This window comes from Hyla sarda, chromosome 6 (assembly GCF_029499605.1).
Source record: "Hyla sarda isolate aHylSar1 chromosome 6, aHylSar1.hap1, whole genome shotgun sequence".
Lineage (NCBI taxonomy): Eukaryota > Metazoa > Chordata > Amphibia > Anura > Hylidae > Hyla > Hyla sarda.
The window spans coordinates 111,199,230-111,227,070 of record NC_079194.1 but is presented as its reverse complement, the minus strand read 5'-3'; the positions used below and the strand labels follow the sequence as shown (position 1 = coordinate 111,227,070).

At 44.0% G+C, this 27,841-nt stretch overlaps 1 protein-coding gene across 8 annotated transcripts; it reads right to left on the bottom strand.

Moving 5' to 3' along the window:
* Positions 1 to 26,388, bottom strand: LOC130275948 (SRSF protein kinase 1-like). Of its 8 annotated transcripts, none has more exons than XM_056524649.1 (12): positions 26,215 to 26,388; positions 18,386 to 18,473; positions 17,250 to 17,358; positions 14,986 to 15,073; positions 14,639 to 14,725; positions 7,334 to 7,441; positions 5,212 to 5,374; positions 5,008 to 5,102; positions 3,795 to 3,935; positions 1,686 to 1,755; positions 849 to 941; positions 1 to 289 (listed from the first exon to the last, which is right to left on the bottom strand). In XM_056524649.1, exons 2-12 carry the CDS (start codon positions 18,432 to 18,434, stop codon positions 105 to 107), a joined length of 1,188 nt encoding a protein of 395 aa, XP_056380624.1. In that variant the 5' UTR covers positions 18,435 to 18,473; positions 26,215 to 26,388; the 3' UTR covers positions 1 to 104. The 8 variants fall into 8 exon arrangements, with proteins under 8 accessions (XP_056380624.1, XP_056380626.1, XP_056380625.1 ...); XM_056524651.1 differs by having other exon boundaries at positions 3,795 to 3,902; XM_056524650.1 differs by having other exon boundaries at positions 5,224 to 5,374.
* Between the last annotated feature and the right edge of the window lie 1,453 nt (positions 26,389 to 27,841).

The window sequence follows — 27,841 nt, the reverse complement described above, 5'->3', positions numbered from 1 at the left end:
AATATTTTATTAATGCTCCTTCACAGCTGTATCTTAAGTCTTATTAATGAAAAACAATGTAAAGTATAAAAATAGAAATAAAGTGATATGTAGCTGTGAGGTCATCAGGACTGTAACCATGAATGTTCCAGACATTTCTCAGCTGACGCTCTCTTTTCCGGATAATATTCTAGCATTGGTAATAGGAAACTGGCAAATATGAGCGCCTCGTTCTTCTGCCACTTGTGCCGGTTCACCAGATTGTCAAACAGGCCACATGGGTATAAGTATGGAATCCGAAGGAGGTCACCTGTAATGGTGCAAACAGGACAAATGCTTAAGAGCGTATTGTTACAATAAACACATTGGGGGTGATACATCAACACTGGTGCAAGAGAAAAGAGAGACACCGGTAATCTTCCAGTTCTTATTTCTAAAAGGTTCTTTAAAAAAAATGAAAGCAGCAACTTAACCCATTCCCAACATTTACAAAACGTAAATGTACATCAAAAGTTGGGTTGATATGTATGATGTGAGCTCAGGAGCTCCATACCTGCCAGGTGTGGGCTGCTACCTGCAGCTGACACTCCCCCAGAATCAGAAATAACTCAGATGCCAGCCAGTAATCCTCCTAAATGTCTTGAAGAGTAGCAACTGCAGCATCAAGACGTTTAGATAATGGGGGCCGTACTTATCCAATCCTCTGATCATTCCCTTTTCCACACCATGTTAGCCAATTGGTTGCCATGGCAGCCAAGGGTCTGCTAAAAGCATTGTGGCTGCCTTGTTTGTGCCCCTGCAGGCAATGTATAATAATGCTGCTTGACCTTATGTGTATTTTGAGACATAGAAATCATCAAATCACACACCTTGCTTGTTAAAAAACGTTGCAGAGTTTTTCCCTGAAAATGCAATTTTTGGTGGTATTCGTCCAAGCAGTTCAATAATACAGGCGATATGATCTGAAATATAAAAAAAAAAAAAAATTTTTTTACCACTGTTATTTTTTTACTACATTAAATAATTGTATAGTAAAATGTTCTCTTTGGACAGCCATATTCTAATTACCATGTTAGGGCATGTGTAGGATATACAAAGGGATCCCCTGTTCTTCAACCCCCTCTACTGGCCAGACAGGAGACTGCTGTGAATAAACACTGCTGTGCACCTCACTGGGGTTTCTCAGATTTCTTTCTCAGCTGGTCAGGATATACTTAAAAAGGGGTACTCCGGTGGAAAACTTTTATTTTATTTTTTTTCAAATCAACTAGTAGTATTCAGCAGGTACTGGAAGGATTAAGATTTTTTTATAGAAATAATTTACAAATCTGTTAAACTTTCTGGCACCAGTTGATTTAAAGAAACAATTTTTTTTTTAATATAGCATAGTATTGTTACCACAGTTCTTCTGTCTTTGAGATATAGTCACGTTATGATCCCTTAAAAGAGCTTAAGAAGTGGTTCCCCTTAGGATCCTTCAGATAGCCCTCAGTAGATCAATGGTTAAACCCAGTTGGGATTTTAGGAATATGTCATACCTTTCCATCACTCTCTCTGTATAACAAGAATATGATCTGGTATAAATTGCTCCACCCTGCAGAATAATTCTGAGAAGACTGGGAGTTGCGTCCCTTTCTTTGCTAAAAAAAACTGCTTCATCCATTACATGCACATCACAAGAAAACCACTGAGAAGCAGGTTCCTACCTTCATTTCTGGAGACATTTTCCCCAGTTTGGGGCTCGAACAGGTAGTAGGAAGTAGCCATTTCAAATGCCTAGAAAAAAACATCATACTCCTAAATACCCAAATATCCAATAGACCCATAATAAACAGTTAAGCTTATGCTTATATGCAGAAATACACACACAAAGGGGCCTTTTACGGAAGGGTCATGCAACTGACTCTTTTAAGGACGGAGTAAACTAATCCACTTCTTTCCACCACTACAATATTTGTAAAATGTAAATTTTATATTAAATGTAGACAGAAATGAAATCTAATTGTGAGCGCAAAATAGAAGGAAAAGTAAAAACCCAGCACCGCTACATTGTTATGTAGTCATATCCATTGTCGCATGATAAGCATACACTTATTATGTATCTATCCCCTGGGCACACCTGCAGTGTGTGTCCAGGGATCAGTAGTATAGCGTGCTGAAGGTAAAAGAACTTTACAAAGCCCCTCCTGGCATGTTTCGTCACATCCTCAGAGGTTATGGGGCAATGATGGGAGTTCATCATTATCTTAAAGGGGTACTCCGCACCTAGACATCTAATCCCTTATCCAAAGTATAGGGGATAAGATGTCTGATCGCGGGGGTCGCACCGCTGGGGACCCCCTTAATCTCAACTGCGGCACCCCAGACATCCGGTGCACGGAGCGAACTTCGCTCAGTGTCGGATGACTGGCGATGCGGGACCAAGGCTTGTGATGTCACAGCCACATGGGAGGGGGCATGACTGCAGTCACGACCCCTTCCATAGACTTGTATTGAGGGTGTGTGGCGGTGATGTCACGAGCGGGGCATGACCATGACGTCACAAACCTCTGGCGCCGCACCTGATGCTCTAAATGAACGCCAGGTGCAGCAGGGAGATCGCGGTGGTCCCCAGTGGCGGGACCCCTGCAATCAGACATCTTATCCCCTATCCAAAGGATAAGATGTCTAGGGGCTTTAACCCCTTTAAGAGGAAAATATCAGAGGTTTTTTACTATCTACTAGATTAAAGGGGTCATCAAGGAATAAAAAAAAAAAAAAACAGCCAAAACAGTTCCACATCTGTCTCCAGGTTGGGTGTGGTTTTACAACTTTGCTCCATTCACTTCAATGGAACTGAGCTGCAGAACCACACCCAACCTGGAGACAGACAGGAAGCAGTTTTTAAAAGAGAGTAGCTGTGTTTTTCTATTCCTGGATAACCCCTTTAAAATGTAACAGGTTACAAATAATATTTCCACAAGGCCCTAGATTACAACAGCTTGTATTTTAACCCTTTAATAACTACCTAGCTTAGGCCCCTTTCACACTGCCGTTGCTCCCCGTTAAAGTCTCTTTTTTATTTATTTTTTGGTGACTTTAACGGCCTTTCTCATGACAGGGAGCAATGAGCAACAACGAGTCCCGGTGGCTCCCATTTACTATTATGGGGGCCACTGGGTTCCGTTGTTTTTTGACGGGAATTGCGGGAGAAAAATACGGCACTTGTAGTAACTTTTCTCCCACTATTCCTCCAGGCTCCCCTGACAGCCGTCACACTGCTGTGTGCTAACAGCAGTGTGAAAGAAGCCTGAAGAGTTTACTGCATACAGATGTTTTGTTGAATTGAATGCATAAATCATATGCAGTAAGCTCCCTCTAGTGGTGGCTGCAGGAAGTCAGATTTTTATCACCTATTACTATGTCTTTGAGGGCACTTGTTGCTTTATGCCAACATGTTCAATTGTGAACATTGGGGAAATTTACTATTTTACGCTCGCACACACTCGCTGTGACTTTTATCGGATTTACTCAACACTTGCCACAGTAAAAAAAAATAAAGTGGCAGAGTGCGATATAAAATTAGCTTGGATTTATTAATCAGCAGCAGACCTGGTAATACACTGGTCTTAGAAATGTCTCCCATTCATTTTGTAAACTGAGCTGTTAGGACACCTGTCTGAGTGGGATGGCGCTAAACAGATGTCTGTTTTCAAGGTTAGCCATGGATATGAATAAAAAATGGATTCAAAATCAGTACAAAAACATTTTTATGATGATGTAGATACATAAAAATAGCTTAAATTTTAAAAAACAGAATGGTGAATTGATAATACCATACATGCTGTACTCCATATATCGGCAGGGGTACTGTATCCAGAGCCCAGCAGGACTTCCAGTGCCCTGTATTGCTGTGTTTGGATTTCTTCAGAGAATGGTTTATACTGCAAAATAGAAGCACATTGCTGAAATCTGCACTGTGCATGAAAGAAAGGTTAAAATGTATTTATGGGAATTTTGTATGAATGGTTTATCCTTATCATAGGCTATCAATATCACATCAGTGGGGATCTGACTGCCGCCATCCCCATTGATCATCTGATTGCAGGGGCTGCTTCCTCTCTTCTGGAAAACCCCTTTAGTAAAGGTTTTTAATTATATATTAATTTACAATACTTAAGGTTCATATACCGTATATCTTTACAGACATGTTGTAGTTGCTTGAGTGTATGTTAATAAAAAAAAATGGAATAACTTTGTAAAAAGTCTTTATTAAAAATCTCCTACTGTTCTGTGTATATGGCTCCTATGGGTACAGACTACAACAGATCCTTTGTAGTCTGACCCCGCAGTCATGTGTTACTCTCCCGTCTGTTTGTAGAGTGTCATGCAATATAATTTGACAAAAGTAAAAAATCCACCCCTGTGGATATTATTCTAATATATTTCTATACCCTTATATAATTTTTCTATAAACTCAGATTTTCTCCATTAGCCAACTTTACAGAGAACAACACTTGTACTTAGAGATGCCCTTCCCTGGAAATCAATGGCATAGCACTGAACATTCTAAACAAGAGGGTATTGTCCAGGACACTATGCTTTAAAGGGGTTCTCCACTAACCAGCCATCACGCCCCCTCCCATAGACTTGCATTGAGGGGGCATGACCATGACGTCATGAGGGGCGTGGCTGACTCCCGCAGCGTGAAAACAGCTTTTGGAACATTTACTTCCGAATGCTGGCCAGTGGAGTATCCCTTTAAAGTGTCTGTCTTGTAACAAAACTTTTCACATGTCACAGATTGGTCGGGGTACAGGTTTTCAGACCTCCAGCTATGCTATCATAACAATTAGATGGGAGAAGCAAATGAGTACAGGCTTCATTCCCTGGCTTGCTGTGGGACACTTCAAAGGGATATGTCAAGTAATGCAAAAGGAGTTTATTTGCCATATAGAACAACTTTGTACCTCCAAAATGGAAATCTATTGTAAACCAAACTTATGGCCATGAGTTTTCCCTTCACCTATAAGACAGTGGACGACTTACTGTCCAACATGCGCTGCCCAGATCTGCAATTTTCACCCCAAGCATATCGGCATTTCCAGTTTCAAATAGATGAGTTAAGAAGTTGGCATCTACCCCTAGAAAGATACATTGATAATCTGAAAACAGCATTGTCAACCTGACCAGGTCTAGTCATAGACTTCCCATAAAGAGGTTGACCCATATTATCAGTAGACATGGTCATACCATTGACTGTACCTCCATGGCTTCTGTTGTGGTTCCAGATTTCTGCCTCTGCCATGTACTGCTGGAAGTTGTCCGCCTTTACACACACAAGTATGTTTTCGGGCTTGATATCAGTATGGATGATACGGCATTTCTTGTGAAGAAAGCTCAGACCTTGAAGCACCTTAAAGACCAGAGATTCGGTATTTAAAACATAGGACTTAGTTGTAAATGTGTGTAGCCAGATTACTGGTTGAGTTTTTAAAGGGGTACTCTGGTGGAAAACATTTTTTTTTTAAATCAACTGGTGCCAGAAAGTTAAACAGATTTGTAAATTACTTCTATTTAAAAATCTTAATCTTATAGTACTTATCAGCTGCTGTATACTACAGAGGAAGTTCTTTTCTTTTTTTAATTTCTTTTCTGTCTGACCACAGTGCTCTCTGCTGACACCTCTGTCCGTATCAGGAATTGTCCAGTGCAGGATAAGTTTGCTATGGGGATTTGCTTCTGACATGGATAGAGGTGTCAACAGAGAGCACTGTGGTCAGACAGAAAAGAAATTCAAAAAGAAAATAACTTCCTGTGAAGTATACAGTAGCTGATAAGTACTGCAAGGATTACTATTTTTTTATAGAAATAATTTACAAATCTGTTTACCTTTCTGGCACCAGTTGATTAAAAAAAAAATCCACCGGAGTACCCCTTTAAAGCTTGAAGTTATTTGCTTCAATGTCGCCATCATTGCAAGTCCACTGCCTGTTTTTAATCTGAGATGAAGAGACCATTGAGTATAAAACTATATTTTTATATATATCATAATGTGTTATATATATATATATATATATATATATATATATATATATATATCATAATGGATCCTTCTGTGTTATCATGTAGTACAGGTGAATACCAGCAAATAATGTTGAGAACATGAGAACTTTTCTTTTTAATAGGGTCTGTCAGCAGTTTTGAGCTATCATATACAGAGGTCAGGGAGGAGAGTGTGTAATGTCTTGCCCAACACCACAGCATGTGCCCAGGAGGGGGGCTCCTGTCTTCATTTGCCCAAAGCTCTCTGTATTGAGTGCTTCACCAGCCTTTCTTCTCAGCTAGGATTGACAGCTATAGCGGTCTTGTGACTGGATGCCAGATCTGTCTGTCATAGCTGTGGGGACAGGGAAATTCAATACAGCTTTGTGCACTTAAAGGGATACTCTGCCCCTAGACACCTTATCTCCTACCCAAAGGATAGAGGATAAGATGTAGAGGGTCGAAGTACCCCTTTAACTAAAAGAGTCTGCATTTCTGGACACTTGCCATGGCAGCACCAAGATACTAAACAAATTTTTTTCTCAGTTAAGCAAGTTGCATGACCAAGACACCGTGTACCATTACACTCCTACCACCTAAAGGTTAAAGGAAACTATGTGTGGGGTGCAGCAGTATGTTTGGACAGGTCTATCTTCCATATGGTGCTATAAACTGTAGTCATTTTATATGCAAGACAGCAGGCCTCTAAAAGTTATAGGAACCTTAAAGGGGTACTCCGGTGCTCTAGCGTTGTGAACATTTTGTTCAGAACGCTCGGAGCTGGAGGCCATGGTCGTAAAGTCACGGCCACGGCCCCTCGTGATGTTATGCCACGCCCCCTCCATTCATGTGTATGGGAGGGAGCGTGTTGACCGACACAGCCCCTCCCGTAGACATGAATGGAGGGGGCATGGCGTGACATCACGAGGGGGAGCGGCCGTGACGCCATGGAAACTGCCGCAGGAACCCAGTATTTGTTTAGAATGCTGGGTGCTGCGGGAGATCGCGGGGGGCCCCATCAGCAGGACCCCCACCATCAGACATCTTATCCCCTATCAGCGGAGTTCCCCTTTAACACTCACTATATCCATACACTGTCATGGCCATGCAATGCCCGAGTGGAGCAAACAACTTCTATCATGGGGGTTGCAGTGGTCATGGCCCACCAATTGGACATATGCTGCCAATGTTATAGGTGAACCAATTCCTGGTGTTCCCTAATTGACCAAGGGAGGTGGGCTCTCTGTAGCCATGAATATACCTACACTGATATAAGTAAAAAAAAAAGTCAGTTCACCCCTGCAAGACATTTATATGTAGGTGTACATACCTGCTGCAGTACCCTCTTCACACAGGTCAGTGGAAGACCCCTTGGCCCATAGGTTTTCATTAGATGTAGGAGAGAAGGTCCCAGCAGCTCAAACACCAGACAGACATGTAGAGATGAGTTATGGATTTATTAACAATTGTCACAAAGAACACTAGAGATTTCTGATTCCACAACTGCTCTTTCCATGACTGCTGAGACACAATTAGCTCCTAGCAGGCTATAACTACCCCTCCCCCTTATTACAATAATTAATTAAATAATAACTGATACAACAACAATTTAACTTTTCCGTGGGTGGGAATCGGCCACAGCTTTATTTATAAAATTACTTATATAAATAACAATTTAACTGTAACAAAGACACCGATTGGCTTCTTACCAACCCGAGAGGTGCTGCCACACTGTCCTGTGTGGAGGTCTACCCCGGGTTGACCCCGCTTTCACCGTCTTCTTACCGCCAAGCTGTGACTTACAATAAACAGAGATACAAAAAAGGGAGGGAGGGAGGGCAAAACTCCGGGTCCTGGGCAGATTGAGGGGGGAAGGGAGGCACCACAGCTATAAAATACCCAGGGGAGGGCCTCTGAAAGCCCGGGAAACTATTTAAACCCCTGATTGGTGCACTCCTTCCCCCCTACCCATGGGACATACCACTGTAGCCACTGGGAAGTTTTAGAGGCGGGGGAGGGGGCTAAAAAACCTTGCCTGTACATTTCTTAACCCCTTAACTGCTCACCAGTCAGGGGGCAAGCTAGTTATGCACAGCTTGCCCCTCCAGACTGCTGAGACACAATTAGCTCCTAGCAGGCTATAACTACCCCTCCCCCTTATTACAATAATTAATTAAATAATAACTGATACAACAACAATTTAACTTTTCCGTGGGTGGGAATCGGCCACAGCTTTATTTATAAAATTACTTATATAAATAACAATTTAACTGTAACAAAGACACCGATTGGCTTCTTACCAACCCGAGAGGTGCTGCCACACTGTCCTGTGTGGAGGTCTACCCCGGGTTGACCCCGCTTTCACCGTCTTCTTACCGCCACGGAGGAGACCAGTTAGCCCTACACTGGGCTCCGACCCCCACCCAAGAGAAACTGGATAGCCAACACCTGGGGCCACCTCAGCCCCCCGGCACACCCAAAACATTTCCTCTCCAGGAAATCCGCCCAACACATTTCCTCTCCAGGAAATCCGCCCAACACATTTCCTCTCCAGGAAATCCGCTCAACACATTTCCTCTCCAGGAAATCCGCTCAACACATTTCCTCTCCAGGAAACCCGCTCAACACATTTCCTCTCCAGGAAATCCGAGGTACCTGCCACCAGGACCATTTTTTAAATTTTTAATTTTTTTAATTTTTTTTTTATTTTTAATTTTAAATAACCCGTGTGAACTTCTCTCTCAGACTCGCCCATACACCGAAGAGTGCTGCAGCACTCGCACCACCTTGCGGAAAGCCACTCTTAAAACAAAAACACACATGGGAAAGATCAAACTGGGCGAAAATAGCAACATAACATGCAGAACGCCCGCGCCCCACGTGCAGCGCTACCCTCTCCGGAAACCCCATCCACCTCCGCCGGCCCCGATACAAAAAGAGAGCAAACCCCGAACTCACAAAACAGTCATGGAGCACGAGCTGCGTCTCCCGGATCGCCTAAACAGTCTCGGACCGACGGGCCTTTTTTTTTTTTTTTTTATTTTAAACTTTTTCCATGAAACGCAAAAAATAGGCACCCAAAAACACGGACACCCAAGTCCCATGGAAGGAGACGAGGAGAAAGAAAAAGTGCCCCAACCACATAGCCCTGAAAAAAGCTAGCGCAAAATCTCGGATCAGAAAAATTACGCAAAACGAAAACCAAAAACCCGACCCGCAGCCGCCACCAAGCGACCCAAAAATGATAGGAAAAAACCGGTCGCCGACAGCAAGGCCACCCACTCGTGGGCCCAGCCCCTAGGTATACACCACCCGCAAAGCAGAAAGAAAATCACCCCCTGCCATGTGCCGTGCGCCAACCGCACCCCACTGGATCGCAGCACAGCGGGAAAGCCAACCAACATTTTTATTTTTTTAATTTTTTTATTTTTTTATTTATTTATTTATTAATTTTTTTTTTTTATAGGTGATTCACATTAACAGGTGAAGATCCCAGCATCACATACTCAGAATGTTTTTTGGATACACTGAGAACACTGCCCAAATCTCGAAACTCCTAGGAGAGGTGACACAGCAGATAACTTCCGTTATCACATCCTATTAAAACGAAACAGTAAATCAAACATCAGAGCCTTATAAGGTTACATCAAGGGGCATTCCAGGTATGGAAACCACAAATTTTAAATTTTTTATTTTTTTTTTAAGTTTTTATCCGCCGTCCACAGACCCTCTGGAACCTCCGGGACCCTCCTCGACTGTAGACATCCCTGCCTCCACACCAACACTAACCACTCGCAAGCGCCGTACCGTGAGTGCGACCAAACCGCAGGAGCCACCAAAGCGGACCAAGAATTACACCACTCTCCCCAAGGACCCACGGGCCGGCCGCACAAGCAACCCTCCGGAACTACAGCCAGAGAAAACGGGACAAAACGTCAACACCCAATGCCGACCCCAGGGAGCGTAGCCCTGAAAGAAATCGTAACTCCAAACAGCGAAGCACTAGATGCAACAGGCAGAGCACAGGAAGAAAACACGCCCCCTGATCACTCAAATCACACACCAGAAAAGAAGAAAAGCATCACAAAAGTAGCGCGCAACCAAGCACAGGGGCCATGCCAACCCACACAGTAACGTTACAAGTCTAAAACATGAGCTGCCGAAGCAAGCACCCAAAGTCCCACAACCAACACCAAGGGAAAAGCTCAAACAAAACCCCAAGCATGGCAGAAACCCACCGCAGCACCACTGGAAAACCAAACACCACACCAACAACCGACCCAACCAGCCACAACAGAGAACAGAGCGAGCTCCCCGTGCGCTGCAATGGGGAACTGAAAGCAGGCCAGTCCACTGCCCAACTCCTGAAAAAACCCCAACCAACCGAAATGTCAGCCCATAGCGTACCAGGGGCACATATGCGGGGGCACAAATACCAGACACCCTCGGTGGCCAGAGACAACCTGCAGGAAAAAACTCCGCCCAGAACCATAATCCATGCGGAACATACAGTAAACCAGCAAGGACCGGAACAGGGGCACCTAGCGAGCCCCGAGGAAACCAAAACAGAGAACATGCAAACACTCCCCGTACACAGGAAAACTGCAGACCAACGCCACACGGCATGCGGAAGACTACAACAAACCACACCCCAACAAGCGTAGAGCACAGGAGAATCCCCCTCTGGAAAAACCACCACAAACAGAAGAACCCACAAGGAAAGACAAACCGAAACCCAAGCAAAACCTACCCACCGCCACATCAGCTAAAGCACCCAGCACGACAGACAGGAGTCCCATGCCTACCAGAGATCGGGAGCAAAACAGGAGAAAACATCAGACAATACACTAGGACAAACAGAGCAGCGGAGAGGGACTACAACTAGTGACGGAGAGAAACACCAAACCAAGGGGGGAGAAAACCAAAAGAAACAAAACCGTAACTGGGTGCCACCGATTCAGGATAAGGAACAAGCCTCAGGAGCTAAGTCCACAAAACCCGGTCATCCAGCCACACCAAAGCACCCCGTCAAGAAGAGACGTACCCAACTCACAACCAGAGACCAACATAGACATACACCTATATCCGAGACCCAAACCCACCAAACACACAGGAACAAAAGGCGGATACTACCCTGAACAGCCATAAGCACACTAACCAGGGAAGGAGAGGGCACCAACCCAGCCTAGCCAGCTGAAGACAACTGGCCTGCCAAAACCCCAAGAGCAGGCACGAAAATAGAGCCACCACTGCCCCCCGCAACAGAACGCTCACTAAGTCCAGAAGATGGAGAAGGCACAAAAGATGGAGGAACCACTTCACCACCGCAGGCGCGGGACAAGGCACGCTGGAGACCACCTGGTTGCGGGTACTCTGCCGCCGCCCGGAATGGCGCCGGGAAACCAGCAGCAGAGGAGAGGTGATGGAGGGTTAGGGGTGCAGTGGCGCCGTGATCTGAAGTTTACAGCGGTACCATTGTCGTGTCAATTAGAGTTGTGATTATTTATTCTCTTTTTTTTTTTTTTTTTTTTTTTTTTTTTTTACGTATAAAAAGCGACCAAAATACGCTATATGGAACTGTAGAATATATATATGTAATTATTAATTTGCGCTTACACCGCAAACCATGCAATCAAATGAGGATGTATAACTTGATAGTTCGGACATTGACGCACGTGGCCTTTGATACCACATGCGTATGAGCATTGAAATCTATATAGTTTGTACTTTTTCATATCATTGTAATTTATTATTTATAATTTTTTATTTATGTATTTATTTATTTATACATTTTTTTTTTTTTTTAATTCATTTATTTATTCATGAATTTTTATTTATTTATTTATTTATTTATTTATTTATTTTTTTTTTTGGCGCGTACGCCATTGAGGAGTACTGCAATCGAAGATATATTTAAATAGTACGGACATGTACGCAAGCAGCGATACCGTATAGGTGTATATGCTTGATGTAATACAGATATTTATATTTTATTTAATCATTTTATTTTATTTATTCAGTTATTTAGTAATTTATTTATTTATTTATTTTTTTATTATTTTTTTTATTTATTTTTTATTTTTTATGTACGGGGGGGGGGGGGGGGGGGGGGAGTAGTGATCCAACGTTTAATGGCAAGGGTTAAATTGATCTTCATAATTTTTTTTTTTTTTTTTTTTTGTGTGTGTGTGCAATGCTATAGCTCCCATAGGGAGCCACAACACTGCACACACAGTACCTAACACAGATCACTTGCCATGTGTTAACATGGCAATGATCTGGGTCATCGGTGATTGATTGCTCAAGCCTGAATTTCAGGCTTGGAGCAATCAATCCACGAGCGGACGCGCAGGAGGCAGGTAAGTGACCCTCCTGCTGCGTTCCAGCTGATCGGGACATCGCGATTAATCGCGATGGTCCCGATCAGCCCGACCGAGCAGCCGGGACTCCCATACACACATTCAGATGCGGCGATCAACTTTGATCGCCGCATCCAAAAAGGTAATGCCGGACATCTGCCCGATCGGCGATGTCCGGCATTAGCATGGGTCCTGGTTGCTAATAGCAACCGGGACCCCGCGGCTATGATGCGCGCTCAACTTGTGATCGCGCATAATAGCTAGGGACACGCAAATGGACGTTAATAAACGTCCATTTGCGCAAGCCCGCAAAAAACAGCAGCAGCCACCCAGGGGGCCGCCACCGCAGCGGAGGGGACTGTAACGGGGGAAAGAGGCAAAGCGCGCTCAAAAGGAGCACGCATGGGAAGGGGGCTCAGGGCCAGGTAAGAGGACTGAAGGAACGGGCAGAGAAAAGGATGAAAGGAAGGGGCAGGAGATTAACGGAACGGGCAGGAGATTAACGGAACGGGCAGGAGATTAACGGAACGGGCAGGAGATGAAAGGAACGGGACAGGGAAGGGGATTAAAGGAACGGGCAGGACAGGGGGAAGGAGAGCGGGACTGTGAGAGGTCCGCCAGCCTCCCGAACCCAACGCCAGGGTGCAACAGCCAGGGTGCAACAGGAGGGGAGGACAGCTCAGCCACAAGCGAGCATGCCAGCCCTCACCCTCCTGCTCCATCCAGGCCATAAATACGGGGAAGCCACATACCAGCCAGCAGTCAAAACTCCGGGTCCTGGGCAGATTGAGGGGGGAAGGGAGGCACCACAGCTATAAAATACCCAGGGGAGGGCCTCTGAAAGCCCGGGAAACTATTTAAACCCCTGATTGGTGCACTCCTTCCCCCCTACCCATGGGACATACCACTGTAGCCACTGGGAAGTTTTACAGGCGGGGGAGGGGGCTAAAAAACCTTGCCTGTACATTTCTTAACCCCTTAACTGCTCACCAGTCAGGGGGCAAGCTAGTTATGCACAGCTTGCCCCTCCAGACCATATGTATATCCTTTTTGTGTCTTTCAAGGGGAAGTGCATAACATGAGTAGTGTCACGTAAGTGGCAGAGGGGTTCATAGCATTGCTGGTGTCACACATTGTGCCAAAGCAAGAAGCTGTAAAATACTGGGGGTAAGAAGGGTACAAATGCAGGACAAAACATTTGTTAGTTTTGTCTGTAATATCCCTTTTATATTGAGTGGAGTTACCTAATGAACCATTCTATTGGCCTAAAGTGGATATGGGGATGTCCATTAGGTAAACAAACCACCGGCAAACCACTAGCAATGGATTAAAGGGTACCTATTGCTTTAAAAACATATTCAATATGTCCTATCGACATGTGAAAAGTTCAGATCCTGATCACTAGAAAGATGTGCATGGCTGAACACTTCCCTCCCTGCTCTTTGTGCCGGTGACAGAGACAGTCTCGTAGACTTACATTTGTTACATGTCACAGAGGTAGAAGAAATTGTGCTTAGTACACTCTTCTCCCAGCTCGTTCTGGCAATCTGTTAAAAGTTTTTCAAAGTGATGGTGCCCATTTTTTAAGTTTGTTAGGGAGTCTCATATTACCCCTAAAACCTGGATAACACCGGACGCCCTATAGCAACCACATGTAGGAGAGTATGCCTAAAGTGTGTGAGGCCCTCTCTCTGCTGAAGTGTAAAGGAATTATGGAGACAGCCAACCCAGTGACTCTCATAGCCTTTAAAAGAGTGAGCCACACATATCCATATCCACCTATTCTTGCGCCGATGGGATTTGGAATCAACCATCAGAGGATCCCGATTTTTTTTTTTAAGAGATCAGAATCCCATATCTCAAGAAAACAGGGATCCTCTGATGCTTGTTTCTAAATCTTATTGAGGCTATCGAGGCAAGAAGAGATAGAGATGGATATGTGTGGTTCTTGTTTTTTAAAGGCCATGGGAGTCACTAGGCTGGCTATTTCCATAATTCCTTTAGACTTCAGTGGAGAGGACCTCATGCATTTTGAGCATACTATCCTACATGTGGTTGCTATAGGGCATCTGGCCAGGTAATAGAAAAATAGAACCAGGGCTGGTGGACGCACCATAGTTCCCCAAGATGATAAATGCTTCTGTAATCTGGTACAGACTATACTATTATGATATCCTGGTAGGCAAGTTAATTCAACAAATATCTATTATGTGTTAAAAAATTTATGTCAGAGCTGAAATCTGTTACTGTGTATCTGCTGGAATGGGAAGGATATGAAGACCATTTTCTCCGATCAGTCTAAAGTCATGTAGAAAGTGTATGATGTTCTCGCCTTGGGATTCTTTTTTTCGTGCTCCGTTTACCTAAGTGTAAAAAATGTAAATACATTAGCAATAATGCAAACATATTCACATGTATCACACCTATAGATATTTGTGATTTTGCTGGCTTGCAGTTGGCTTTTGGGCTGTATATCCCCATATCTCCTAGTATTTACCTACTCTTTCGTGTTACCATTCAGTATGTCTTATATGCTATCCTTGGACTGTTATGTTAATTTGGTTCTGAATACAGCTCTGAATGTGACTGATAGAGCTGGGATGGTTATGGGATAAGTCCTTACACAGTTCAGCAGTGCTATCTCATCCAGTGCAGACTCATTGAACTTCTTCCCACTCTTTGATATTTTAACTGCAACATGCTTCTTCTTCCTGAAATTACAAAAAACATGGGCATGTTTGCAGTTGTTTCTGTTCCATCTAGCCCTGCTGTTACTGCTGTTCAGGGATACGTGTATTGGGGAAAATGAAACAATTAAAAGGTGGCTCTAGTACCCTTTTGGGTCATCTGTATCCTGGATACAAGATGAGATATGGTTAGTTATGGAGACATAGAGGTTCCATATGGCATCTTGAGGCACATTTGCTCACAGATGTAGTTGGGTCTGTAGACCAGTGGTTCTTAACCTTTTTGGCATCTCTACCCCCAAAGGCTGAAAGTATGTCCGCGGGTACCTCTCGCGCGTAAATTTGTATGGAACTTACGCGCGAGGGGTACCCACAGACAAAAGGTGTGTGCTTACATTTATACTAATGCAATACTTAATCCCCTTGTACCATTATTCTCATCTCTATCTTAATCCCCTGTGCCATTATTCCCCCCTCTATCTTTATCCCCTTGTGCCATTATTTCCCCCTCCCTCTGATCCCCTTTTGCCCTTATTCCCCCCTCCATCTCAATCAATCAGACGGAGGGGGAATTATGGCACAAGGGGATAAAGATGGAGGGGGGGGGGGGGGATATAATCATTACCCCCCCCCTCCATCTTAGTCCCCCTGTGCCATAATTCCCCCCCCCCCTCCCTCTGATCCCCTTTTGCCATTATCCCTTTCTCCCCTTCCATCTTTATGCCCTTGTGCCATTATTTCTCTCCCCCCTCTGATCCCCCTGGGCTAATACATATATATAACATCCCTCCCTCCCTTACTTTTTTTACATTACCCGGCTTGTTCGGGTACCGCTCCCAGAGTCCTGTTACTGTAGTCCCATTCGGCGCGGCACAGAAGGGTAACATTCTCCTGCGCTGTGCGGCACCTCCGCGCGACGCCACCACACGTCTCCCCAGGCAACCACGCAGCTGCGGCCGTGATACTTTACTGAGAGCTGCCGTGGCCATTCCCCACAATGCGCTGACAAATACTGCCCAATGCATGGCCGGTATTTGTCAGTGCATTGCGTTCCCCCACACAACCGGTGGCATACCCCTTGGGATACGCGTAGCACCGGTTGAGAACTTCTGATGTAGACTTTGCACACTTATAGGTTACCAGAACTGGCTCAGCATGAATGCTCAAATGGAGATAAATCTGGTGACTAGCCAAGCATTCTTCAACCTAAATTCCAGTTTGAAGCCCCACCATGAGAAGAAACACATTTGGCCACAAGATGTCCTGTACATATTGCTGGACCTTAAAATACAAAATTGTATCTTGTATCTTAAAAGTTTAATTAAAAATGATCTTGCTTTAATTGAGAATGTTAAAACTATTGATTAAAAACAGCACAGTCCTGGTAGCAAGGAAGTCACTGAGCTGTTAGTGAGCTTCACAGTGTTGGATCCACCGATCAAAGAATTTTTTTTTATTTGTATAAAAACTACAATTAAAACATTCATAAGATCAACACATTTCTAACCCAGACAGGATTCCAGTACCTGATGAAAACCCTGTCCAGTTTAGAAATGCGCTGATCTTATGCATACTTTAATTGTGTAGTTTTTATACACATGGTGGCAGAGTCCTCTGATGCCACTGTACAATCTGCACTGGACAATGCAGCCAATCACTGGGAAAAGAGATCACAAGCAAGGGCAAGTGTTTTACTTCGTATACCATCCCCTGCCCCTGTGCAGCCCATTTAATGAGCACTATACTGGATCCTTAAAGGGGTACTCTGCCCCTAGACATCTTATACCTATCCAAAGGACAGGGGATAAGATGTCTGATTGCAGGGATCGCACTGCTGGGACCCCTGCGATCTCTGTACACCACCCGGGGTTTATTTAGAACACTGGGTGCAGGCGGTGAGCGTCGTGACATCACAGCTATGCGCCCCCTCGTGACTTCACACCACGTCCCCTCCCATAGACTTCCATTGAGCGGGCATGGTGTGACTTCACGAGGGGTGTGGCTGTGACGTCATGACCCCTGCCGCCCGCTCCAAGCATTCGGAAATGTTTTTCCAAGCGCTGGGGCAGCGGGGTACCCCTTTAAGGGGAAAGTCCAGGGAGTCTGTGTGGGGTCAGAGGTTGCCTATAGCTACAAGGCTTTCCAATATAGGGCGTACAGTGGTCAGAAGAACCCACAAGCTATAGGAAAAGCCACTTACTGTAAATCATGGCAGAGCCATACAGTAGAGAAATAGCCCCAGCCAACTTTGTGAATAACTTGGTATTTCCTGTTCAGCATCTCCCCAGTCTGTACTGGATGGTATCCTCCTACAAGAAGTAATGAGCAGGTGTTAGGCTTGGACATGGTAACTAAGCATTAGCAAAGGATAAGTACTGCAATGTGTTTACAATGGTTAAAGGGGTACTCCGGTGGTAAACTTTTTTTTTTTTTTATCAACTGGTGCCAGAAAGTTAAACAGTTTTGTAAATTACTTCTATAAAAAAAATCTTAATCCTTCCAGTACTTATTAGCTGCTGAATACTACAGAGGAAATTATTTTCTTTTTGGAACACAGTGCTCTCTGCTGACATCACGAGTACAGTGCTCTCTGCTGACATCTCTGTCCATTTTAGGAACTGTCCAGAGCAGCATATGTTTGCTATGGGGATTTTCTCCTACTCTGGATAGTTTCTAAAATGGACAGAGATGTCAGCAGAGAGCACTGTGCTCGTGATGTCAGCAGAGATCACTGTGTTCCAAAAAGAAACTAATTTCCTATGTAGTATTCAGCAGCTAATAAGTACTTGAAGGATTAAGATTTTCTTAATAGAAGTAATTTACAAATCTGTTTAACTTTCTTGCACCAGTTGATTTGAAAAAAATAAAATGTTTTCCACCGGAGTACCCCTTTAAAGGGAACCTGACATCACTTTCATGCTGCATGAACCATGAGTCATTGAGGTTGTCCCTGATGGCTTTTCCCAACCCTCTTGGTTAATAGATTTCTCCTTATACCCAAACAGGAGATCAAGGCTGGTGGGGTGGGAAAATGTCACGGGGGGACAGCCCCAATGACTTGTGGTTAAGGAAGCATTAAAAAGTGATGACAGGTTCCCTTCAAAGGTATGTTCACGTGCTGCAGATTTGTCATGGCTTTACCACACATATTGAGTGCCCTATTGAAGTTGAGATTGGGAAAATCTGCAACAAATTCACAACAAATCCACAGGAAATCTGCATCATGTGAACATAGGCCTCTTTGTAAATTTCTCTGCATTGCACTGTTTCTATTCATGCACTTACCGTAAATGTTTAGAGCCAAGATAAAGGATCAGCAACTATAGTGTTACTAACCTGGGCAATACTCTGCAGGGTTCTCCTGGGCACCATCTTTATCAGACATATTATAAGGTACTTTTGTCCTTAAGCAGGAATCTTGTCCCTGAAATGTAATCACATGCAATGTATTATTGTGCACATACATTATAGCTCAGATTGACCATCAGTGTCTGCCGCTGCCCACCCGCTGTCCTTGAGGGCCCTTTCACCCTCTTCTCAGGTCCTTGTCAACTCAGAAAACTGCCAAGACTGTTCAGGGGTCTGGCATTTCATTCTGGCATCAATGAGCTCAGATGTTACAGTAAGGATAACACTAATAGAAGGTGCAGTAGTGCCAAACAGATCCATGTGCACCTTCTGCTCTGATAAAAATCAAACTTTTAAGTAGGCAAGAGTGTGCAAGAGATGGGGTGTCATGTATTAGGATTCATGGATACATGGATGGCAGTGTCTGACCATAACTATTTTACAAAACCCCTTCTATGGCTTGTCTGGTTTATAAACCCCATTCCAATTACTCAATTTGTTAATATGTTAATAGAAGGGTGTCCCCTGTTCTATATAGTTGTTCTACATGCCAGAACATTCTATAGATTTTAACAGGCCCTTTTAATACTTATAGTAAAACTGAACATTTGTTTCTTTATTCCCCTGCAGACAATTGCTGGGGATTCAGTTAGAGTGATGTATTTATCTATTCATTTAGGGCCCTACAATTAAAGGAAAACTGTCACATATTTTCTCCCGCACTATCCACAGGTATTGGTGGATAGTGCGGGAGACGCTGATTAAAACGAGCCCCATATTGGTCTGATCCGCGCCGCTGTTCGCCCGCAATTGTAGTTTTAATCTCTGTGTATATCCTGCTGTAACTGGCAAAGGCGGGGCTTCTGCGGGCTAACGGACTCTGACGTCAGGGAATATTCATCCCTCCCTCTGGTTAGGAGCGGCGAAGAGAGGGAGAACAGGAGGGATGAATATTCATGAGCGGCGCTGACGTCAGTGTCCGTTAGCCCGCAGAAGCACCGCCTTTGCCAGTTACAGCCAGATATACACAGAGTTTAAAACTACAATTGCGGGCGAACGGCAGCGCGGATCAGACCAAGGTAGGGCTCGTTTTAATCAGCGTCTCCCGCACTATCCACAGGTATATTCTCAGATTATATTCCCTAACTACTCCTAACACCCCTCCTGGCCTTAATTTTTTTCCAAGCTTTAAAAAGCTGTGTATCATACCTTTCCGCTTGCTCACATTGTGCGTTCCCCAGCAGGTGTGACATCACTGAAGTCTGTGAGAGCCATGCCCCACACACACTTCCTGAGTTTGGTCTCCTGCCAGGCTGGGGGGAGACCAAACTAACTGTTTGACTTGTGGCAGGAAACAGAACAGAGCCACTGTTACGCCGAGCGCTCCGGGTTCCCGCTCCTCCCCGGAGCGCTCGCTACACTCTCGCTCCCGCAGCGCCCCGGTCAGATCCACTGACCGGGTGCGCTGCGATACCGCCTCCAGCCGGGATGCGATTCGCGATGCGGGTGGCGCCCGCTCGCGATGCGCACCCCGGCTCCCGTACCTGACTCGCTCTCCGTCGGTCCTGTCCCGGCGCGCGCGGCCCCGCTCCCTAGGGCGCGCGCGCGCCGGGTCTCTGCGATTTAAAGGGCCACTGCGCCACTGATTGGCTCAGTGGTTCTAATCAGTGTGTTCACCTGTGCACTCCCTATGTATACCTCACTTCCCCTGCACTCCCTCGCCGGATCTTGTTGCCATTGTGCCAGTGAAAGCGTTCCCTTGTGTGTTCCTAGCCTGTGTTCCAGACCTCCTGCCGTTGCCCCTGACTACGATCCTTGCTGCCTGCCCCGACCTTCTGCTACGTCCGACCTTGCTTCTGTCTACTCCCTTGTACCGCGCCTATCTTCAGCAGTCAGAGAGGTTGAGCCGTTGCTAGTGGATACGACCTGGTCACTACCGCCGCAGCAAGACCATCCCGCTTTGCGGCGGGCTCTGGTGAATACCAGTAGTGACTTAGAACCGGTCCACTAGCACGGTCCACGCCAATCCCTCTCTGGCACAGAGGATCCACCTCCTGCCAGCCGGCATCGTGACAGCCACCTTGTGGCTGTTTTTTCAATGACATTAAAAACATAAAGGTTGAGAATTTTTACAGCAAGTAAGTAGCAAAGTGTCTAATAATTACTCAAGGAACAATATATTAAAAGTTTAGTTTGGTCACAGGTACAGATACAGTCTAACTTCTTAGAGCAGCAGTCTGTGCTACAGAGCTGCTTTTTCTGAAGCTACAACTATGCCATATCAGAGTTACACATATGGCTGAACAATCGAGCAATGCAGTCACCAGATAACAAGGCAAACTCTTCCTTTAATAGAGGTTGAGCCTTCAGGCTAGTGTATTAAAGGGAACCTGTCATGTTGAAAATGTAGTCCAGTATCCAGGCATAATCTATAAATGGTTTTGTGGGAAAAGTTCCAAGATAACTTGTTATTTAATACATTTTTGCTCATTCTGGGCTAAGTAGTCCGGCGGTCCTTTTCAGCTCTTCCTACATGCACACTTACACACAGATAGCTTTCACTAACTGAGTAGGACCACCCACTTGACTATTTAGCCCAGCATGAGCAGAGATTTACATGTATATGACAAATCATATTGTTTCTTTCCCACAACATTACATCAGTCTGCTCAGTTCCTTCTTCTTTATAACATGATGCCTTTACATTAGACTGCGTTTTCAATATCACGGGTTCCTTTAAGATGAAAATCTTTACTCCACCAGAGCTTAACTTCGATATTACTGAAAGGAGTTGTCTAGTTAATAGAAAACTGTTTTTAGATAACCCATTAAAAAAGGTTTAAATTAATACAGCGTTGTCTAAGTTCTGCACTCAAATATAATAACCAGAGCACGGAGCAGCTAGAAAGAGGCTCTTCAAATCTGGAGGACTTGACACATCTGTGCATTACACACAGAACCAACTTATTTTAATGGGAATCGTGTAATGCTTCATTTCTACTGTGGGGGCACTGCAGAGAAATTAATTACTTGCAGCCAATTTGCTCATAGATGACAACTGACTGCTGGGGGTCCCTGGAGCAGGTGATCCTGTGACCCCCGCTTTTAACAAAAATGATTGACTAAGCTCCTAATACAATGCTACAATAGGCAAAATATGGATATAAAAGGGTAAACAAATATTCTTTATCTAACAGTAACAACAAATACAGTAAAACTCCAATAAAGTCTGGAGCACATATTTAATGAGATATAGTCAGCGTCTGACCTCACCATATCCCTTTAAGTCTCTATCCATATGTTGTCAGATAGGACAGTGCAGATCGTGGTATTATCTTTAAATGACTTAAAGCTGACTGTATTTTGCTGGGTTAATCAGCGAATATTACATGTAATCCAGACAGATCAGTGCGGCGGTCTAGTATCCTGTAAATCCACCTATGATGTAGAACAGTCTTATTTAATATAAGTAGGTGACAAGGCTTAGAGGCTGCTGTATAGAGTTCCATTGTAGCAAATTAACACGAGAAAATGAGAACATATAATTCCCCAGTAACTTCCACACTGTGTGACGTCTAGTTAATCGATATAATGTAGATTTAAAGGGGTTTTCTGTATTTTGCATTGATGTTCTATACTTAGGACAAGCCATCTATATATGGCAACCCATTCTCGGCAGTACAGACATAGCAACATCCATACAGGAGTCTCAGTAGTGCAGCTCAGCCCTGTTCTTTGGAACCAGCTGAGCTGCAGGACCAGGTACAGTTCCATACACATAGACTTTGCTGTACAGGGAACATGGTGCTCCACTGCCCTCTCGTTTTGCTTGTTGGTGGTGGGGTTCCACAGGTGGTTATTATGTGAGTACTATAACATATGCCAGTATGATTTGTGTACTATTTAAGGGAATATGGTTTGGATACTGCTTCTCATTTGGCCACTACATGTCAATATTATCTTAGTACTAGACGGCAGTACACATGGCCAGATTAAGAGCTTAAAGGGGTACTCCACTGGCCGTCACGCCCCCTCCCATAGACTTGCATTGAGGGGGCATGGCCGTGACATCACGAGGGGTGTGGCTGACCACGCAGCGCTCGGAACATTTACTTCCGAACACTGGCCAGTGGAGTACCCCTTTAATGGGCTTGGTGCTGAGGATTTTAATGGGCTGAGTTTCTGGCACAGGCAGAATACTGATGCTACCTGTGTCCAAAGTCCCCGCTGCTCTGCTTCGCTGCTGGCCTTGCATGCTTTATTTACACTATATACAGTTAAAACTGTGTACTAAATACAGCAGTCCTATGATTGCCTTATTAACTCGTCCCCTTTATTAAAGGGATACTCCGGTGAAAACCTTTTTTTTTTTTTTTAAATCAACTGGTTTGTTCCTAAAATGGACAGAGATGTCAGCAGAGATGTGCTTGTGATGTCAGCAGACAGCTCTGTGTTTCAAAAAGAAAAGAATTTCTACTGTAGTATTCAGCAGCTTATAAGTACAGGAAGGATTAATGATTAAGAAGTAATTTACAAATCTGTTTAACTTTCTGGCACCAGTTGATTTAAAAAAAAAAAAGTTTTTCACCGGAGTACCCCTTTAAATACAATTCTGCTAACAAAAGATAATTTTTTTAAATCATTTTATTTATTCTCTACATCCCAGCCTCTGACAGCAATAATATGATATATATATAACAATGATATACCGTGTATATATATATATATAACAAAAATTACAAACGCGCGCGCACACACACACACACACACACACATTAGTGAGACAATTTTCTGTGCATGCGGATTCTGTATCTCTAAATGTAATAGTCATACAGTTACTGAATAACACCAAAATGCAAGGAGAAATATCACCCTACATGTTACCATGTTGTAACTAACCAAATCCAGTATACTGAGACCAATATTACAAGTATACAAGGGACGCATATAACCGCCACACCAATATCACTTCCACCACCACAACGTGACTGGATAATACCACTTTACTGAATAAAATATATTATTCCCCCATACAGTGACCATATAGGGTTCTGCCTTCGGCTGTCCGGGCATGCTGGGAGCTGTAGTTTTGCAACAGCTGGAGGCACCCTGGTTGCGAAACAATGCCTTATATGGGGTGAGGAAAGAGAGGAGAGATCAGTCCATTGGTGGGAGAACTTTGGTCGTAAAACTAGGACAGATACTGTAGTTATCTCCTTTTTGTTATTACAGGAACATGCTGAGTCTGGAGAAGTTGCTTTTCGTCAATGCATTTTCTAGGACCAGCTTTAGAGGAAACTTCAAGTGATTTAAACACTAAATATAGCAGAACTGAATTTGTAATGTAACTGTATCTCTTATGAGACTTCAGATATCAGGAGAAAGTCAGTTCTGCTACATCTTTGTTTATTGTCATTTTACTAGTCCTTAAAGGGGTACTCCGGTTTTTACCAGTATTTAATATATTTTTTTTTTTTTAAATGAAGTGATGCCAGAAAGTTAAACAGATTTGTAAATTACTTCTATTAAAAAATCTTTACCCTTCCAGTACTTTTTAGCAACTGTATGCTACAGAGGAAATTATTTTCTTTTTTTTGACTGTCCAGAGCAGCTTAGGTTTGCTATGGGGATTTTCTCCTGCTCTGGACAGTTCCTGATACGGGCATCAGGTGTCAGCAGAGAGCATTGTGGACAAGACAAAAAATAAATTTGAAAGGAAAAGAATTTAATCTGTAGCATACAGCTGCTAAAAAGTACTGGAAGGATAAAGATTTTTTTAATAGAAGCAATTTACAATTCTGTTTAACTTTCTGGCACCAGTTGATTTTCCACCAGAGTACCCCTTTAAAGTAATGCACACTGACATGTTGACATTGGTTCCTTTGGACCCCTCTCCTTTTTACCAGTAATTAATGTTACTGACGTTCTCTGGTGACAGTCCAGAATTTGGCACTTGGATGACATGTATTTCTTCAACACAGTCCTTGTAACCCAAGTACAACAACACGTTGCAAATGTTGATTGATTCACACAAAATTCAGAGAAACTTTATTTATCATCACTTGGGACCCCAAAGCCGATAATTTCCAGGAGATCCTCTTTAAAGGGGTACTCCGGTGGAAAACTTTTTATTTTTTTAAATCAACTGGTGCCAGAAAGTTAAACAGATTTGTAAATTACTTCTATTAAAAAATCTTAATCCTTCCTGTACTTATTAGCTGCTGAATACTACAGTGGAAATTCTTTTCCGTTTGAAACACAGAGCTGTCTGCTGACATCATGAGCACAGTGCTCTCTGCTGACATCTCTGTCCATTTTAGGAACTGTCCAGGGTAAAAGGAAATCCCCTTAGCAAACATATGCAAACATATGCTGTTCTTAACAGTTCATAACACGTTATTGTGTACCCCTTTAAGTACACAATAACTGATATAAGCATAACCTTAAAGGGGCACTCTGGATGGTAATATTAGATTTAATAAGAGATAAATGATCTGTACAGATAATGATCTGTACATGAGGTGTGTCTTTACTCATTCACCTGTGATTCTCAGAAACTATGAATAGTACATAGAATTTAAAGGTAATGCTCATCCTTTATCCATAGCTATTTTTCTGATCTACTACATTAGTGGTCTCCAAACTGTGGACCTCCAGATGTTGCAAAACTACAACTCCCAGCATGCCAGGTCAGCCTTTGGCTGTCCGGCCATGCTGGGAGTTGTTGTTTTGCAACAACTGGAGGTCCACGGTTTGGAGACCACTATCCTACATAGATTCAAAGGGCTACTCCAGAGGAAGAAACATTTTTCAAATCAACAGGTGCCAGAAAGTTATATAGATTTGTAAATTATGTCTATTTAAAAATCATAAGCCTTTAAGTACTTATCAGCTGCTGTATGCACCAGATGAAGTTGTGTAGTTCTTTCCAGTTTGACCACAGTGCTCTCTGCTGACACCTCTGTCCATGTCAGGAACTGTCCAGAGCAGGAGCAAATCCCCATAGTGAACCTCTCCTTTTCCAAATAAGGACAGAGGCCAGCAGAGAGCACTGTGGTCATACTGGAAAGAACTACACAACTTCCTCTAGAACATACAGTCAGCTGATAAGTACTGGAAGGATTAGGATTTTTAAACAGAAGTCACCATTCCATTTGAAAACACTTTTAAATGATCAAATTTGGACTATCACCTCTAGAGGGAGCTAAGATACCCACTGCATACTAATGGTACACGGGGCTAAATAATAAAACAGCTACAGGCATCTAGAATTCTATCGTTTAACTCCATATCTATGCAGATGATTTGGAGCTCTGTATCAGAAAAACCAACTCCAATATATGTATCAGCACAGAATGCTGGACCTAAATGTTGTATGATGTTTAAAAGAGGACATTCACTTTAAGGCACAATTGCATGCATGTGTATGTTAGTGACCCTCAGGACTCCAGCCCAGTGACTGCATCTTTATGCAAAGGAAATTGCAAAATATAACTCAGTATTTACTGTCCACCAACAGAATTCATAAAGGAGTTTATAGAACATTGGACATGACACGTCTAAATCTTGGATGTCTTGACGCTGTGTCTCCCACTGTCCAGGGAATGTACTGCCTGATTCCTATCCAGAGGATAAAAGTATCATAGCTGTATAACAGTTCACAGCAGGAATGAAACAATGTTGCTAAGTTGACACATTTTCACTTTTTCCCAGGAAACCCCCCTACACCCTCAAGACTTCTTATAATACTCGAAATGGTCTCCAAACAGGCGCAGCCACTGAGAAACCCTAAAATACTTCAGCTTGTTCACACTCACAATTTGCAGAATAAGCAGATGAGACCCAGCTCCAGGTCTGGATAGAATTTTCCTTATTTCCTATAGAGTCTCAGAGCATATACTCAGGATTGTAGGAGCAGCGGCAAAGCTGGAATTAAGAGACCACTGAGTTCACCAAAGGCTAGTGACAGAGATTTCCTCCGAAGCCGAGAAGGAATGTGGTGAGGAAAGAGAGGTGGGATCGGTTTCAAATCATGTTTGCTTCTCTACATAGTCCATTGGTGGGAAAACTTGGGTATGGGGGGGGGGGGGGGTCGTAAAACTAGGACAGCTGGGGAACGATCAAGTTACTGTAACTGTTATAATTGCACCTGTTTAACCCTTTTATATTTTCCATATGTTGGTCACACATTAGGACACTTACCATATCTCTATGAATGCTTTAGATGTTATATAGGCCACATTAAAGGGTACTCCGCTGTTAGACATCTTGTCCCTACCCAAAGAATAGAGAATAAGATGTCTGATCGCGGAGGGCCCGCCGCTGGGGACCCCGCGATCCCCCCCTGCAGCAGCCCGTTACCTCAGCAGCCCAGAGCTAAGTTTTCTCCAAGGCTGATGACGGCAGTGCACGGGACGGGGCATTGAAAATTCACGACCCGCCCCCTCATGACGTCACATCTGCCCCCTCAGTGCAAGTCTATGGAAGGGGTGTTACACAAAAAAAAAAAAAATAATCACTCACCTCTCCTTCACTCCCCTGCAACTGCTGTTGCTCCTCTTCTCTCTGCTTCCTGTGTGGACAGCCTCTTGCTAAGCTGCTGCCACACAGGAAGCCCAGGCTGGAGTGACAGGATGAAGCTGCTGGCTCCTTCCTGTCACTCCAGCCGCCGGCGCATATTGAATGCTGTGTGCGTCTTAAAGGTGCACACAGTGCTTCTGGGCAGGAGCAGTGATGAAAGAAGCGCAGTGTGAACTGGGCAATAGGGTGAGCGGGGGGATTGATGGACCAGCCTGGCAGAGGGAGAGATTTCTTCCAGGGGATGCAGCTGCACTCCCATATAGAGGGATGCAGCATATGCCTGGTGTAGACAGCAGAGGGCCCCTGTGCAAAGAATGTGCCTGGGCCTCCATTCCCCCCCCCCCCAAAAAAAAAAAGTACTATGCCACAAAATTGCACTGCAACTCACATTAATCTGCATTAGGTAGGCAGCAGTTCACACTCCGGAATTCCCGCGGAATTCCACGAGCGGAACTCCGCGAGCGGAATTCTGCGGTGTGAACTTAACATTAGTGTGAATGGGTCTCCGCGAGACCTGTTCACACTGTGGAATTTCAGCGACGGACAATTCCGCACCTGAAATTGTTCTGCGCAAAGAAATAACATGTTCATTCTTTGCGCGGATTCTGCGAGCACTGCATAGCCATCAATGGTGACGGCTCAGTGCCCAGCGGCCCTAGCACCAGACAGAATCTCCGCTCACTGAATTCAGCGAGTGGAGATTCCGCATTGTTTCCCCACATTAGGTAGCGTAGCATAGTTTCCCCACATTAGGTAGCGTAGCATAGTTTCCCCACATAAGGTAGCATAGTTTCCCCATATTAGGTAGCATTGCATAGTTTCCCCACATTAGGTTGTGTAGCATAGTTCCCCCAAATTAGGTAG